The following is a 15,305-nucleotide window of genomic DNA, read 5'->3' as shown; positions in this document are numbered from 1 at the left end:
ACGCGAAGGTAGAAAATTCGAGAGGAGCGCATCAGGCTTCGTCGCAGGGTCGTAACTCGGGTCTTCCTTGACGGCGCAGGTCTGACGCAGAAGTATAACTCGGCCTTAAGTCGTTTGGCTTTATGTTGAAGCTTTGCAGGCTTACGTAACTTCGTTTTGTTTAGCTTAGCTCGCTAGTCATGACACGTTATAGCAAGGGCATAGGTTTGGTCTTAATATTGGTAGGGACGATATAACAGCATAATCGGCATTTTTGCTGTGTCAGGACATGAATAAAACCAAACAGTTTGGGTGAATGGGGGTCAGAACTATTATTTCCAAGATGAACCTAATTATATTATAATATAAATATTGATTTATACTAACTTTCACACTGCAAATTTGTAACGTCTTAATCTGATATTTTTTCTTGAATAATTTTCTCCATCTTGATTTTGAGTGTTAGACTAGTTAACACACTACTGGGTCAGATGCTCAGCTTTCACCGCGTACAGACGCACTCTGAGCTGCTGAACCACTCTCTTAGCTTAACCGATAAGCAGTCATTTAATAATGGTAGGGTCAATTCTACCCTTACAAAATATATGAAGACAATCTAAATTACATCGATAACTGAACTCATTATATAATGCAAATAAGTTTGCTTAAAAGTTGACGGGGACAGTTTGAGCATCCTGAGAAGTTTCTAGTGTTATGTCCCTACCGTCTCTATGCAAACCCTTGCGTTAAAGCAATACGTCGCTTTAGCTTTATGCCACTTGTAAATTTTGTTTAAAGGGGCGGGGGGGTCGCTCGGTTTACATTAGAGCGATTACATTTAATTGTGTAAGACTCTTTTCTACTTGTGTTAAAGATGCGACAAAATGCTACTGACTGAAGGCCAGGGGCGCTGGAAGTCGCTCATAGCAGGGGTTGCTGAGGATATTATTTTGTTTTTCCCCATCCCAAAACAGCCGTTTCAGCCTAAATTTGTCATCCTCGTTCGTTTTCTCCATACAAGGCGTGCACAATGGCTGTACACACGCCTGCTGGTTGGTTTACATACGACTACTAGGCTACTACAAAGACAACGTTCTTTTTTCCCTACAGTGGGTGATAGTTTTCTTCATGAAAAAAGCACTTGTGTATTATAATTCCACACAGCTAGATGGCGCAATGACACACGAACACATTTGAAAACTAAAAGGTCCAATCAGCCTCAGTTTAACACCTCCTTTTCACAACACTAAAATATATTGCACACGAATAACCAACAGCGCTCTGCACGGCGGCAGCTCAACAGCAACAAAAAACAATAATATGGCTACAATGCAAGCATTTCTCAACTATTTGAAGACACTAAAGGTAGATAGAACTCATCATCTTCATCTTCATTTTTGACCTTGAATTGAATTTTAGAAAAATTTGCTGTTTTTGAAAAGAAAAAAATCGCTAATTCGTTTTTGCGCCATGGTAACGTCTCCTCTGTCAACAGTTAACTTTTCCTATAGCGTCTTATTAAACGCGACCCGGTGTTCTGCAGTTCCTTCGTTGCGGCGAGACGTCCTACACCAGTGCTTCTCTATTATTTTCTGTCACGCCCCCCCCCAAAGAATACCTAAATGTTTCTCGCCCCCACAAACTCTCTGCCGCCACTGTAAATAGTATCATTTGTCTATAGAATTACTATTATAAGTACGCCTCTGCCTAACATTGCCCTTTTTTTCTATTAAAGAAAAAAAGTTAAATAGATCAACTTATAATGAAGTATAACTTTATTAACATTGTTTTATTTGTAATAGAAAAGACAACGCGCATCAATTTGCCTGAATTAAAAAAAACAAAAAAGTCACATACAAACTAAAAATACACTCAAGGTACATTTTTTACCATTTGATACTGCAAAATAAAATGTAATAAAATCAGTAAATAATAACAAATTCAAATTAATTAGAAACATTAACTCATGAGGACATTATGGAAAAAAATTTGACCGAAAAAACAAAACTGAATAGATGAAAAAAAGTGTCTTTGGACATGAGGACAGTTTATATTTTTGCTGCTCACAGTCTCACCTCCTTTGCAATGCTGTGGGGTTATTTTGCACTGAGCATGCTAACAGCACTCACTGGTTTATTGATAAAACACTAACAAAGTGGGACGATTGTTGGCAATATTCAGCACGTTTTCGCTGAAAAACAATCAAGCGGCCTATCAATGAGATTTGGGTCTAATGTCTTTTAGTGGCGTTTTAATTGATTTGGCTTCCGGCTGTCCGCTATAATCATTTTTAGACACAGTAAACGGTGGTCTTTCCGAATCTCCCACTGTATTAACACTTAGATGCACAAGTTACTGGACCTACACTCTTCCATAAGTGGGTCAAAAATGACCCATATTAGAAGCAATGTGGTTTTATGCCATTTTGGTGAAGAATAATCACTTGTATATTAATTAGTATGATATTTAGGGCCACACAAGAATGATTTCATGCTTGAAATATCTTAATGATGAAAACTTTTTTTTTTATTTTTTTTTTTAAACAGAACAGCAATAGACTTTATCCTTCCTTGTATTTTATCATCAATGATGAAGAGCTCCCATGCATCTTTTTGGTAAAAGAGCGGTGCTAAGCCCTTGTGGAGGCACTGACCAATTTCATACCTGTTAAGTTGTAGAAATTGCAAATAGGGAGATTTCTGTTTGCCAACTAAGACAAAATGCAACCATTTTTTTTCAAGTTCATTTTGGTCACAACACTTGTGTAAAAATTAACTACACTGTCAAAGAACCTCTTTTTGGTGGCATCAGAGATAGTCTTCAACTTGCTCCATGTATTGTCTGGCATCATGTGATACTCCTATGTTGCCTGTGTCATGCCAGTTCTCCTTGTTCCTGTAATCAACATCTAGGATATCCTCAGCTTTCCTGATCACATCCATTTGCACAAATTTGGACATCAGCTTCCTCAGCAGCCTCTTCATCTCATCAACCATCACTCCAATTAGGGTTTCGTCAGACTAAATCAGCAACATTAATTACATCATTTAGAAAATTAATCATATTTGTTTTTAAAAGTATCTTTGTCATGGCAGTTTTTAATTGAATTGTAACTTAGAATTGAAACTTTATATTTTTTGTTTCAGCACAGTAATAATGATATAATGTAATAAAGTGTATAGTATACACTTTAGCTTTAGCATAATAGCGAATCTAAATGATTAAACTTCAGGTAAGTAACGATACGCTTTCTCACTTGAATTCATATATTGTGGGGGTAGGACCGCAGTGGTTTAATATTCCATGATGTTTGATCCACGAAAACACAGAGTAAAGCAGCGACTTCTTCCTCATCGTTCTCCCATCATTAGCTCTAATGCTATTAGCATTAGGCTAGTTAGCTATCGCTGGCAGGTAAGACTTACGGCAATTACGTTGACGAACGTCGTTTTTCCCGAATACTGGAGGCCGACCAGGGTCAGCTCCATCTCTTCCTTCCAAAATAAAGACTTGAACCAGTCTAAAAGCCGGTTTATTAGTGCCAGCATCTTGGGAAGTCGGTGGTGCTTCGCCTCTTCCCTCCCTGTCAGATGATTGGTTGGGCTTTTCCAGCTCTGAAGGGGAGTGAGGGCAGGGAAGTCGGAGACGGCCAGGCTATTCGTTGTTGGTCACTTTCCGAATCGGGCCGAATGGTATCGTTACAAAACGGTGACAAACAAAAACGTAAAAAAAAAAAAAAAAAAAAAAGACATTTTTGGAAAATCGGGAGATTTGGCTTTCTAATCGTGAGGCGTGAGCATTGGGGTCAAAATCGGGAGTCTCCCGACCAAATCAGAAACTTAACAGGTATGCAATTTCTGAGGATATTGTGGCTCTGTGTTCTGCCATGGGTGGGAGGTCATTCTCTCTAGTAAGAACCCTACCAACTCATTCTGTTGGCCATGATTTGGACACTTTCTTCATCAGGGGAAACATAAGTGGAATCTTATGAGTCACATTGATCCTGTTCAGTTGGATTTCCAGGTGGACAACTGCCATTGCCACCTGGACAATAGTCTGGGTCCTCATCATCAGAAATTTCAGACACTTGAGTCCAACCTGTCACTGCCTCTCCATCATCCAACATCTGTAGGACCATTTCAGCTGTAAATCTAGCACAAATCCGATTTTTTTCGTGTTTTTCTGACTTGACTGAACGGGAAAAGCATAAAAGTGGACCATTTTCAAATTCGATCCAGGTCACTTTCGCATGTGGTTAAAATCCCATCCGGGCCACATTTTTGCAGAATGTGGCTGCGGTCCGAACTGTCAAGTCCCCCAAATTGGAATTCATGCAGCAATTAACATCAGCAAAGAACGAGAGAGACAGGGTGCTACGGTAGCGGTGCAGCCGTGCATTAGCGTTAGCGCCTAGCTTGAACGCGGCTTTTGGGGAAGGAGCGGGCTTGACAATAGTCATAAAAAAATAAAATGGGTTCAGAATAAGCCTGACAATGCTCGGTTTTCTCTCTGCTCCAATGCTCCTGCGCATGCGGGTCAGTTTGCACAGCGCATCTCAGACTGCAAATTAGAGCGCGTGTATAGTACTTGAACAGGCTCAATGGACAAAGGCAGTCTGAACAGGTACGCCAAAAAAACACATGACAAAAACTCAGAATTGTGCATTAGGACCTGCGGTATGAACCTATCCATTGTTAGCTAGCTAGTTATGAAGTAGGTTAATTTGTTGATAGATAAATAATAATAGAGTCATGAAAGACACACACACAAAATACTATATGGACATAATGCTTAGAATACACGTATCAGCTCTTGCTGTGTAACAATCATCTTAAGGGATGTCCCTTTTTACATACCTAGCCTGTGTGGTCCACGGTAAATTTATTCCTGACAGCCAAAGTTGAAAAGAATGAAAGTTTCCCGTTGGATTCCATAGAAAATGCATGTGGGTCATTTTTGACACACTTGTGGAAGCTTAGGGTAGTAATACAAAAATGACAATTTCTTCAAATGTATAAAAAGTTCATCAAAAATTTGAATGGCATTATATCAAGAACATGTTTTTTGAGGATTACCTGAAATATGAATTGAGAACAATTTTTCCTTCTGAAGATATTTCAAGAAAACAACCTCACCCCAATGCCAGGGGTGGCGCCCCACTATTTGAGAAGTACTGTCCTACACACTGCTCAGTGTGCTCTTGCGCAAGCATCCGCACGCATGCGTGCATTGGTTAAAAGTGGCGAGTAGTCACTATTGTTGTTTTTATTGATTATTTTCCTTGCCTCAAAAATACTTTCTGTGTGTATTTCCCTCTCACACTTTTAACCATTGTGTTTTCTTGTGGTAGCTTTAAAGCAGTGTTGATCTGCTGACCACATTAGTCACATTAGCCACATTAGCGTATTTAAGCCGTCCTTATTTTATATAACTACATTTCAGTATTTTTTAGTACGTTCTGCCTGTATGCAACTAAACAAGTTGGAAGAGCGCGGTAGTGCTTTTGGTGTCAAATTCGCCTCTCGTAGACGTTTTGCCGATGTAGCACATTTTGGCAGAACACCGGTAGCAAGCAAGGTGTCAGCTGGTGACCATGTTAATAACAAAAAAGGTTTTTCAACATATATATTAAATCCCCAATGTTATATACACTATTTTTTCACAGTTTTATATGCTAATAAAAAAAATCTAATGAAACACCATTTTTTTCTACCCAACACCAGGGGGTGCTGCAGCCCCCCACTTCCCGCGCCACTCCTGAAGGCAAACGCAATCCCAAGCATCAAGTTGAAGAGTACAGACGTGGAAGATGAGGAGAGGTAATCCAGGCCACAGCGAGCAACTGTAAAACAAAAGAAAATGAGGGTAAGATCATGACATTAGTTGTTTTACTCTTTGTGCAATGCCAGACTTGCTTTGATGTGATTGTGATTGAGACTTTAGGGCAAATTCCCATATCTGAGTAGCGAAAGAAGGCTCACGATAACGATAATTTCACGATATGGCGGTACAACTATTGTGTCCACTCCATTTGAACTGGGAAGGCGGCATTTCATTCGCTGCCATCCCTCCGACGTCAAACGGATTGGACGTCTATGGCCGTCAATGGCAGCCAATGAGTTGACAAATCTATCATCAATATCAGTGGAAGATGGATAACTGTAATAAGGTGTATTACCTGTATCTACAGCAAAAGGGTTCCGAGGCTACGTTCAGACTCCAGGCATATCTAATTCCAATCTGTTTCGTCCTCAAATCAAATTTTAGGGCTGGCTGTTCATTTTTTGGGCAAGTGTCCAAATCGCAATTGGGCATGTTTACACTGGGCCACATGATTGAGCCATCTGACAAGTAGCTGCGGCAACGAGGGTATCATACAGCACATGTAGTGTTTGACGTCATAAATTGCGACAGTGGCAACAAACATGCAACACGAGAAAGTATCTACAAGGTAGAGAACCAACATTAAACCTCTCACTCTAATAGGGATGAACGACATTGGAAAAAAACTGACATTGCGACTTTTTTGGTGTTAGCAATACAGTTGTGGTCAAAAGTTGACATACACTTGTGAAGAACATAATGTCATGGCTCTCTTGAGTTTCCAGTTATTCCTACAACTCTGATTTTTCTCCGATAGAGTGATTGGAACAGATACTTCTTTGTCACAAAAAACATTCATGAAGTTTGGTTCTTTTATGACTTTATTATGGGTTAACAGAAAAAGTGATCAAATCTGCTGGGTCAAAAATATACATACAGCAACACGAATTAGCAATTTCTTGTGAATGATTATTGACTTGAACAATCATTGACTTGAACAAGTCAGGAAAGTCACTTGGAGCCATTTCAAAGCAGCTGCAGGTCCCAAGAGCAACAGTGCAAACAATTGTTTGTAAGTATAAAGTGCATGGCACTGTTTTGTCACTGCCACGATCAGGAAGAAAACGCAAGCTATCACCTGCTGCTGAGAGAAAATTGGTCAGGAGGGTGAAGATTCAACCGAGAATCACCAAAAAGCAGATCTGCCAAGAATTAGAAGCTGCTGGAACACAGGTGTCGGTGTCCACAGTCAAGCGTGTTTTGCATCTCCATGGACTGAGAGGCTGCCGTGCAAAAAGGAAGCCCTTGCTCCAAAAGCAGCACCTTAAGGCTCGACTGAAGTTTGCTACTGATCACATGGACAAAGATAAGACCTTCTGGAGGAAGGTTCTGTGGTCAGACGAAACAAAAATCAAGCTGTTTGGCCACAATGCCCAGCAATATGTTTGGAGGAGAAAAGGTGAGGCCTTTAACCCCAAGTACACCATGCCTACCGTCAAGCACGGTGGTGGTAGTATTATGCTGTGGGGCTGTTTTGCTGCCAATGGAACTGGCGCTTTACAGAGAGTAAATGGGATAATGAAGAAGGAGGATTACCTTCAAATTCTTCAAGATAATCTAACGTCATCAGCCCGAAGATTGGGTCTTGGGCGCAGTTGGGTGTTCCAACAGGACAATGACCCCAAACACACATCAAAAGTGGTAATGGAATGGCTAAATCAGGCTAGAATTAATGTTTTCGAATGGCCTTCCCAAAGTCCTGACTTGAGCTTGTGAACAATACTGAAGAAACAAGTCCATGTCAGAAAGCCATCAAATTTAACTGAACTGCACCAATTCTGTCAAGAGGAGTGGTCAAAGGCAAGGCAAGGCAAGGCAAATTTATTTATATAGCACAATTCAACACAAGGCAATTCAAAGTGCTTTACATCACATGAAGACCATAAAAATCACATTTAAATCAACACAACGTAAAAACCAAGACAAATGATCACATCTAATCACAGAATAAAAATAAATAAATAAAAATAAAACAAAAATAAAAATAAAGCAAAAACTACTACTACTAATAATCATTGAAATCAGCAATGGAGATAAGCACAATAGGAATAGAAGGCAGGTAGGTTGAAATATATAGACAGTTATGGATATGCAGTGCCAAACAAAAGCGTTTTTAGCCCTGATTTAAAGGAGCTAACAGTTTGAGCATACTTCAGACGTTCGGGTAACTTGTTCCAGAGGTGAGGAGCATAATAACTAAATGCTGCCTCACCCCTCTTGGTTCTTGTTCTTGGAACATGCAGAAGACCCGTTCCAGACGACCTTAGGGGTCTAGATGTCTCATAGGAATCTAACAAGTCAAGCATGTATTTTGGTCCAAGGCCATTAAGTGTTTTGTAGACGAGCAGTAGTATTTTATAGTCTATCCTTTGACTCACTGGAAGCCAGTGTAGCGATTTCAAAACCGGTGTAATGTGGTCCAGCTTCCTTGTATTTGTGAGGACTCTGGCTGCAGCATTCTGTACTAGCTGCAGCTTCCTGACTGATTTTTTATCAAGACCTGTAAATATACCGTTGCAGTAGTCCAATCTGCTGAAAATGAATGCATGCATAAGTTTTTCCATGTCTTGTTGAGTCAGAAGCCCCTTAATTCTGGTTATATTTTTTAGGTGGTAATAAGCGGATTTAGTGATGGACTTTAGATGGCTATCAAATTTTAGGTCTGAGTCAATAATTACGCCAAGGTTTCTGACTTGATTTGTAGCTGTTAGTGACATTGTGCTAAGTTGGCTGCTTATCTTTGACCTTTCCTTTTTTGGCCCAAAAATGATCACCTCTGTCTTCTCTACATTTAACTGGAGAAAATTCTGGCACATCCATTCATTGATTTGACGAATGCATTTACTCAGGGAGACTAAGGGACTATAATCATGTGGGGACACAGAAATGTACAGTTGTGTGTCATCTGCATAGGCGTGATAGGAGATATCATACTGTTCCATTATCTGAGCTAACGGAAGCATATAGATGTTAAATAAGAGTGGTCCAAGAATTGACCCTTGAGGGACTCCACACGTGAATTTGGTTCGTTCTGACTGATAGTTTCCAATTGACACAAAGAAATCTCTATCATGTAAATAGGATGTGAACCACTGAAGAATAGTGTCAGTAAACCCTACCCACTGTTCCAATCTGCTGAGTAGTATGTTGTGATCAACCGTGTCAAATGCGGCGCTGAGATCCAATAGTAGCAGAACAGATGATTTGCCTGCATCGGTATTCCGACGAATATCATTTAGGACTTTGATAAGCACGGTCTCGGTGCTGTGTTGTGGCCGAAATCCAGACTGAAATGAGTTAAAAAGATTGTTTTGCATCATAAAAGTCTGGATCTGTTCAAACACAGCCCTTTCGATAATTTTCCCCAGGAATGTCAGATTTGATATTGGCCTGTAATTACTAATGGTTGAGGCATCCAGATTAGGTTTTTTTAGGAGAGGTTTTATTACTGCAGTTTTTAAAGTCTGAGGAAACTCTCCTGTTTGGAGGGAAGTATTTATAATCTGAAGTATGTCTGGGGCTATGCAATGAAAAACAGTTTTGAAAAAGTTTGAAGGAAGGATGTCAAGGCAGCATGTTGTGGGCTTTAATTTCGACACAATTTCTGTTAAAGTGGCATAGTCCAGGAGGCTAAACTGTCTAAGATTGACGTGGGGGACATTTTGGGAGGTGTTTAGTGTAACATTTGTTAATCCGGAGTTGCACACAGCCTGTCTAATCTTTAGTACTTTGTGTGTAAAGAATGCTGCGAAATTATTACAGGACACCTCAGATGCCAATTCCTGAGGTATTGATGCTTGTGGGTTTGTCAGTTTGTCAACAACAGAAAATAGTGTGCGAGTATTGTTGGTGTTTCTACTAATGATCTCTGAAAAATATGATTGTCTAGCATTTTTCAGTTCCTGGTTGTATTTGCGAAGACTCTCTTTGTAGATATCATAAAAAACTAGGAGTTTGTTTTTTCGCCATCTGCGTTCTGCTCGTCTACAAACTTGTTTTTGTTTTATAGCTAGTGTGGCATTTCTCCAGGGTGACCTCTTCTTTCTTGACAAAGTTTTTGTCTTAATCGGGGCAATAGTGTCCATTACAGTCATCACACTGGAACTGAAACTATTTACAAGTTCTTCCACTGGAGCTATTGTAGAGGTTAATGATGAGGCATAGGCCTGTGTGAATAACGCACATGTGTTATCACTTATGTAACGCTTCCTAATCACCTCTGTTTCCCTTTTCAGAGGATGGACAGGGGTGGTCATTTTAAACATAATGCAGTAGTGATCAGACAGAGCAACATCATTCACTGTGACCTCAGAGATGTTAAGACCTTTGGATATTATTAAGTCCAGTATGTGCCCTCTGTTATGTGTTGGAACTGTGACATGCTGAGATAAACCAAATGTATCCAAAATATTTAAAAGCTCTCTAGCACATCCTTCTTCAGGATTATCAACATGAATGTTAAAGTCACCCACTAAAACAACACAATCAAAGTCCATGCAGACGGAAGACAGTATTTTGGTAAGCTCATCAAAAAACATTGTGTTATACTTCGGTGGTCTGTAAATTGTTACCAAGGCAGCTCTGCAAGGGCTTTTTAGCTGAATGACAATATATTCAAAGGAATCAAACTGACCACATGAAATATTCGTGCATTGAAAACTGTCCCTGATCAGACTGGCAACCCCACCTCCTTTCTTATGGGTTCTTGGAGCACTAAAGAAATTGAAGTTTGTGGGGGTTGCCTCAATCAGAACTGTCGAACTCTTATCTTGATCTAACCAAGTTTCTGTTAGGAACAACATGTCAAGGTTATGTTTGCTGATAAAATCATTAATTAAGAAAGATTTGCCAGCTAAAGATCTAATATTTAGCAGAGCCAATTGGAGATGCCAGACTGGATTCACTGGTGAGTTTTGGGAATGACTTACTATGCTTAACAGGTTGGCAGAGTTGATTGAACGTTTTTTATTTCTCACCAGTCTAGCCCTTTTTTTGTTGTTTATCACCACTGGGATTGTTGAGCATACATACTGTACTCCATAAGGCCCCGGCTTTTGCTGGGACAGAACAGTCTTTGTAATGTTGTCACAGCCTGGACCCGGTGCACATCATATTGGTGTCGCAAACATGGCTTCCTCCATAGAAGGATAATACCGTGTAATTCCAGAGTTGTAGTGCTTTGGCTTTGCCCCGAGAGAATTCCAGTGGAGGCTGGTTGGTTTGTTGCCATCTTCCCCTGGCACCTGTCGGGTGTGACAGGTACAGGGTGGAAGCGAAGACATGAACTTGAGGAGATCAAGAGACTGGTTAACCTTGCCATCTAGATCCATGGAGTCCCGATCAGGTTGACTCATTATTTCATCCAAACTAAGTCGTCGGCGGGGGGGCTTCCGGGACTGTGGGGATTTAGGCCTTGATGAGGCCTTAGCCTGACTGAGTCGGCGGAGTGGTGGCGTCTTGGAGTGTGAGGATTTGGTGCTGGATGGGGCCATATCCTGGAGTCGGCGGCGTGGTGGCGTCTTGGAGTGTGAGGATTTGGGGCTGGATGGGGCCTTATCCTGGAGTTGGCAGCGTGGTGGCGTCTTGGAGTGCGAGGATTTGGGGCTGGATGGGGCCTCGACAGCAGAGGATTGCACGGTCGGGTCGTTCTCCTCCTGTTGAGCTGATGGAGCCACTTCTTGAGTCTCGTCTGAAGGGGGTCGATCACCTGCTACCAGGGTCTCCTCCCGTTGAGGCAGTGGAGCCTCAGCAGAGGAGGGTTGGTCACAGCCTGGCAGGGCTGGCTTAGTCACTTCCCCTTCAGCGACTATCGGCTCCATTTTTGGAGGAGACATTGATTCTGCATGCACACTGTCTGATTCAGCACTCATCCCAGCCACCATGTTTATCCGATGTTTTGGGACAGCTTGCCTCCTTTCCTCGAGATAAGCAGACTGTCTGTGCCTCAAGAGATAAAACATGCTGCTGCTTAGTAACCGCACTCCTGACTTATTTAGGTGAAGGCCATCGTTCTTAAAGAGATGCCTGCGCCCTGAAAATATGTTGAAATTGTCAATGAAGTACATCGATTGTCCAGCGCATGTTGCTTTGAGCCATTTGTTGAGCATCATCACTCTGCTGAAACTTTCATCCCCCAGCCTGGGCGCGGGTATTGGTCCACTGAAAAACACCTCAGTATTTAAAGTTCCGACTTTGTTTATCAGTTCAGTGAAGTCTTGCTTTAAAAGCTCTGATTTTTGCTTCGCAATATCGAGGGCTCCTGTGTGTATTATCAGAGTAGTGGCTGTTGGATGCTGAGCAGCAATGCTAAGGATTTTTTCAGAGATAACAGACACCGTAGCTTTGTTAAAACAACATACTCTGGTATTGTTGCTAAAAAAGTGTTTCATCCCATTCACAGCAAAGTCGCCCACTATCAGAGTGCGGGGCCCATTGGGTCGCTTTCTCTGTAGCCTGCTAGCACATGCATTAGCATCATACCTCTCTTTCGAGCTGGGTGTTCCAACTTTCCCTGGGTCAGGAGTCTCGGAGAGTGGCGTAAATCTATTTTCCAGTTGAATTCCAGCAGCTTGAGGCACTTTGCTTTGAGCCTTTGTTGTAGGGATGTCCCGATACCAAAATTATGAGTTCGATACCGATACCTGACTAAATACCTCGATACCCGATACTAAACGATACCACGCAAAAAACCTAAAACATCAGGGAAAAAATACTGGAATAGAGAGGACAAAACTTGGAACAGAAAACTTCTTTTATTGAAGTTCACTCTGGTAGTAACATTTTTATTTTGAACAATGTTAAACTGTCACATCTCCAGTGTGACATCAGACCGCTAAATGGTGCTATTATCCTGGTTCCTACTTTTTTAGTTGTACTGAAAATGCTATAGGCAAATCTTAGATCACCTCATATAAGTAACAATAACTGTGTTCCAAAGTAAACTGTTCAAAGTTATAAACAACAACTGCTATGTTTTTTTTAAATAAAAATACTCTCTGTACTTGCAGCTCCTGAACTTTATGTAAAAATAAATAAAAATGTCTTCACAATTCACACATCAATAGAATGAACTGTACAAACTTGTTTTAAATAAAAAAATATTTTCACACAGCTATTTTTTTTAACAAAAAATAAAAGTACTGTACTTGGCTGCAGCTCCTGAGCTTTAGGTTCAACAACAACAACAAAAAGTGTTCACAAGAGATGAGAAAGGATGGGAGAGAGGGACAGAGAGAGGAGGAGGGGAGAGAGGAGGGGGAGAGAGGGACAGAGAGCACACACACACACACACACACACACACACACACACTACAGTTAATGTTTAGGCTACTAAAGTAGACTGGCTTGGGACTGGCAGTATAGTGGTGGTTTATGATGTGTGTATTTTTTTCTAAACATTTAGGCGTTTTTGCCAATGAATTAGTATAACATTAATATAATTTGATTATTGAAAATATTAGGATGTTCATCAGAGTAGCCTACTGCATACCAAACGCTATGGCAAATGAGGGCCATAAATCTTTTACATGGCATGCAGTATTCTGATGTTGGCTAAACTTTTTGATCTTTGATAGGCTACTTTACTTGACTCATATGCTCCTTGGTGGAGATTCCGTGTTCTGTGAGCACATTGCGTTTATTGCCTCGTGTTTCACTGACACACGAGTAGGCTATTGTGGGACAAATACTCGTTGGGACTGATTTGAAGGCATGTTGTGTGTTGTTATCGTTCACATTCGCTACCTGTCGTTCTTTGAATTCTTGGTACAAATCGGGATGGTTGTCCGCAAGATGTTTCGCCAAGTTGGATGTGTTGGAACCTTTCGCTTGTGTGGCGTTATGGCATCTTTTACACACGGGCTTTGATGTGTCCGCCGCGTTTCCTTCTTCGTCGGCACGGTAAGCGAAGTACCTCCATATTTCGCTTCGTGCGTCTTCTTTCTCAACGAGCCTTGGCTGGTTTTGCAGCCCGCTAGTTGTAGGCTGCGGCTCTGTAGGAGCTGCCGTCATTTTTCCTCGTATCTTTCCCCGAGCTGAACTGTTGCTATGAGCTGCTGCTTTGCTGTGAGGGGCGAGGGGAGGGGTGGGGGAAGTCGGTCCGCCCACACAGGAGCAGAGCACAGTCAGAGCGAGTGAGTGCAGCGCTGCTGCTGCCTGCTGCACAGCACACACACAACATTCTCCGACGCTCAAAACACATGACATTTTTTTGTCGGTACTAAAATGAGGTAATATAGTACCGTTTTTTGAAAGCAAGTACCGCAATACTATACTGATACCGGTATATCGTACAACAGTACTTTGTTGTTGCCTTGATCTGTGATAATTTTCTTTCTGGTGCCGGAGTAGATGACGCGGTCTTCTGCAGAGGTGGCCATTCCTTTTCATCGTAAATCTGCCAGTGCTGGGTTCTGCCAGGGTCCCGTTGAGTCTCGATGGTGTTTGTTTGCATTCTGTGGGTCCGCTCCCACTCGCTGTTTTGGGAGATCGGCAGAGTGGTTTCATTCCCGAGCTGTCCATTTACCTCCATATTCACTTCAAGCCGGTAGATTTTTGTTTCCAGTACTGCTATCTTCTGGAGCAGTTTGTGGTAATCATCCATTGACAGGGGAGGCATGTTGCTGCTACTTAGCTTTCGTTAGCCGAATTCCTCAGCTCTGATAAGGCAGACTTGTGTTCCAGTAACGACAAAAAAGCACTTTAAAAGGCTCAAAAATGCTCAAAAAGCCTTTGTTTGAATAAAAACAAGATTAAAAGAAAATTCCAAGACATACTGAGTAATTTAGAGGTGATTAAAAATGATTAAAAAGATGATTGAAGCTTGAGAAGCAGGAGCAAAGCAGAGAGACGTCTGCACAGTAGCGAAGCAGCAGAGAGTGTGAGAAAGATTCAACCAGAAGCTTACCAGAAGCTTGTGGATGGCTACCTAAAGTGCCTAATTGAAGTGAAAATGGCCAGGGGACATATTACCAAATATTAGTGCTGCTGTATGTATATTTTTGACCCAGCAGATTTGATCACTTTTTTCTGTTCACCCATAATAAAGTCATAAAAGAACCAAACTTCATGAATGTTTTTTTGTGACAAAGAAGTATCCGTTCCAATCACTCTATCAGAGAAAAATCAGAGTTGTAGAAATAACTGGAAACTCAAGAGAGCCATGACATTATGTTCTTCACAATGTATGTCAACTTTTGACCACAACTGTATATTTTACTATATTAAAACTGGAAGAATTTCACCAGACAACTCGAAAATATCTTTTTGGGAAGACTTTGGTTGACTCCCCATGACCACATTTTATTCATATAATCCCATTTGATCCCAACTATGGGGGTTCATCTGTGAAAGATGAAGATTGTTGTATATAAGGGAGGCAATGTCTTTGCCCACTTTCTACTTACATGAAGCAAAGTTTACATACAGAGCCCCTAAAGCAGTGG

General features: G+C 41.2%; 1 protein-coding gene across 1 annotated transcript in view; it reads left to right on the top strand.

Moving 5' to 3' along the window:
- The window catches only part of LOC130917542 (gastrula zinc finger protein XlCGF57.1-like), a 33,528-nt gene that overhangs the window by 4,089 nt on the left and 14,134 nt on the right, over nt 1-15,305 (top strand). Inside the window, exon 2 of the mRNA XM_057839074.1 lies at nt 5,703-5,844. Within this exon, the coding sequence (XP_057695057.1) occupies nt 5,839-5,844 (6 nt within the window). The 5' untranslated portion in view covers nt 5,703-5,838. The remainder of the gene's footprint in view (nt 1-5,702; nt 5,845-15,305) is intronic.

Source organism: Corythoichthys intestinalis, chromosome 1 (genome assembly GCF_030265065.1).
Source record: "Corythoichthys intestinalis isolate RoL2023-P3 chromosome 1, ASM3026506v1, whole genome shotgun sequence".
Lineage (NCBI taxonomy): Eukaryota > Metazoa > Chordata > Actinopteri > Syngnathiformes > Syngnathidae > Corythoichthys > Corythoichthys intestinalis.
The sequence above is the reverse complement of the archived record's forward strand: the minus strand, read 5'-3'. Positions and strand labels throughout refer to the sequence as shown.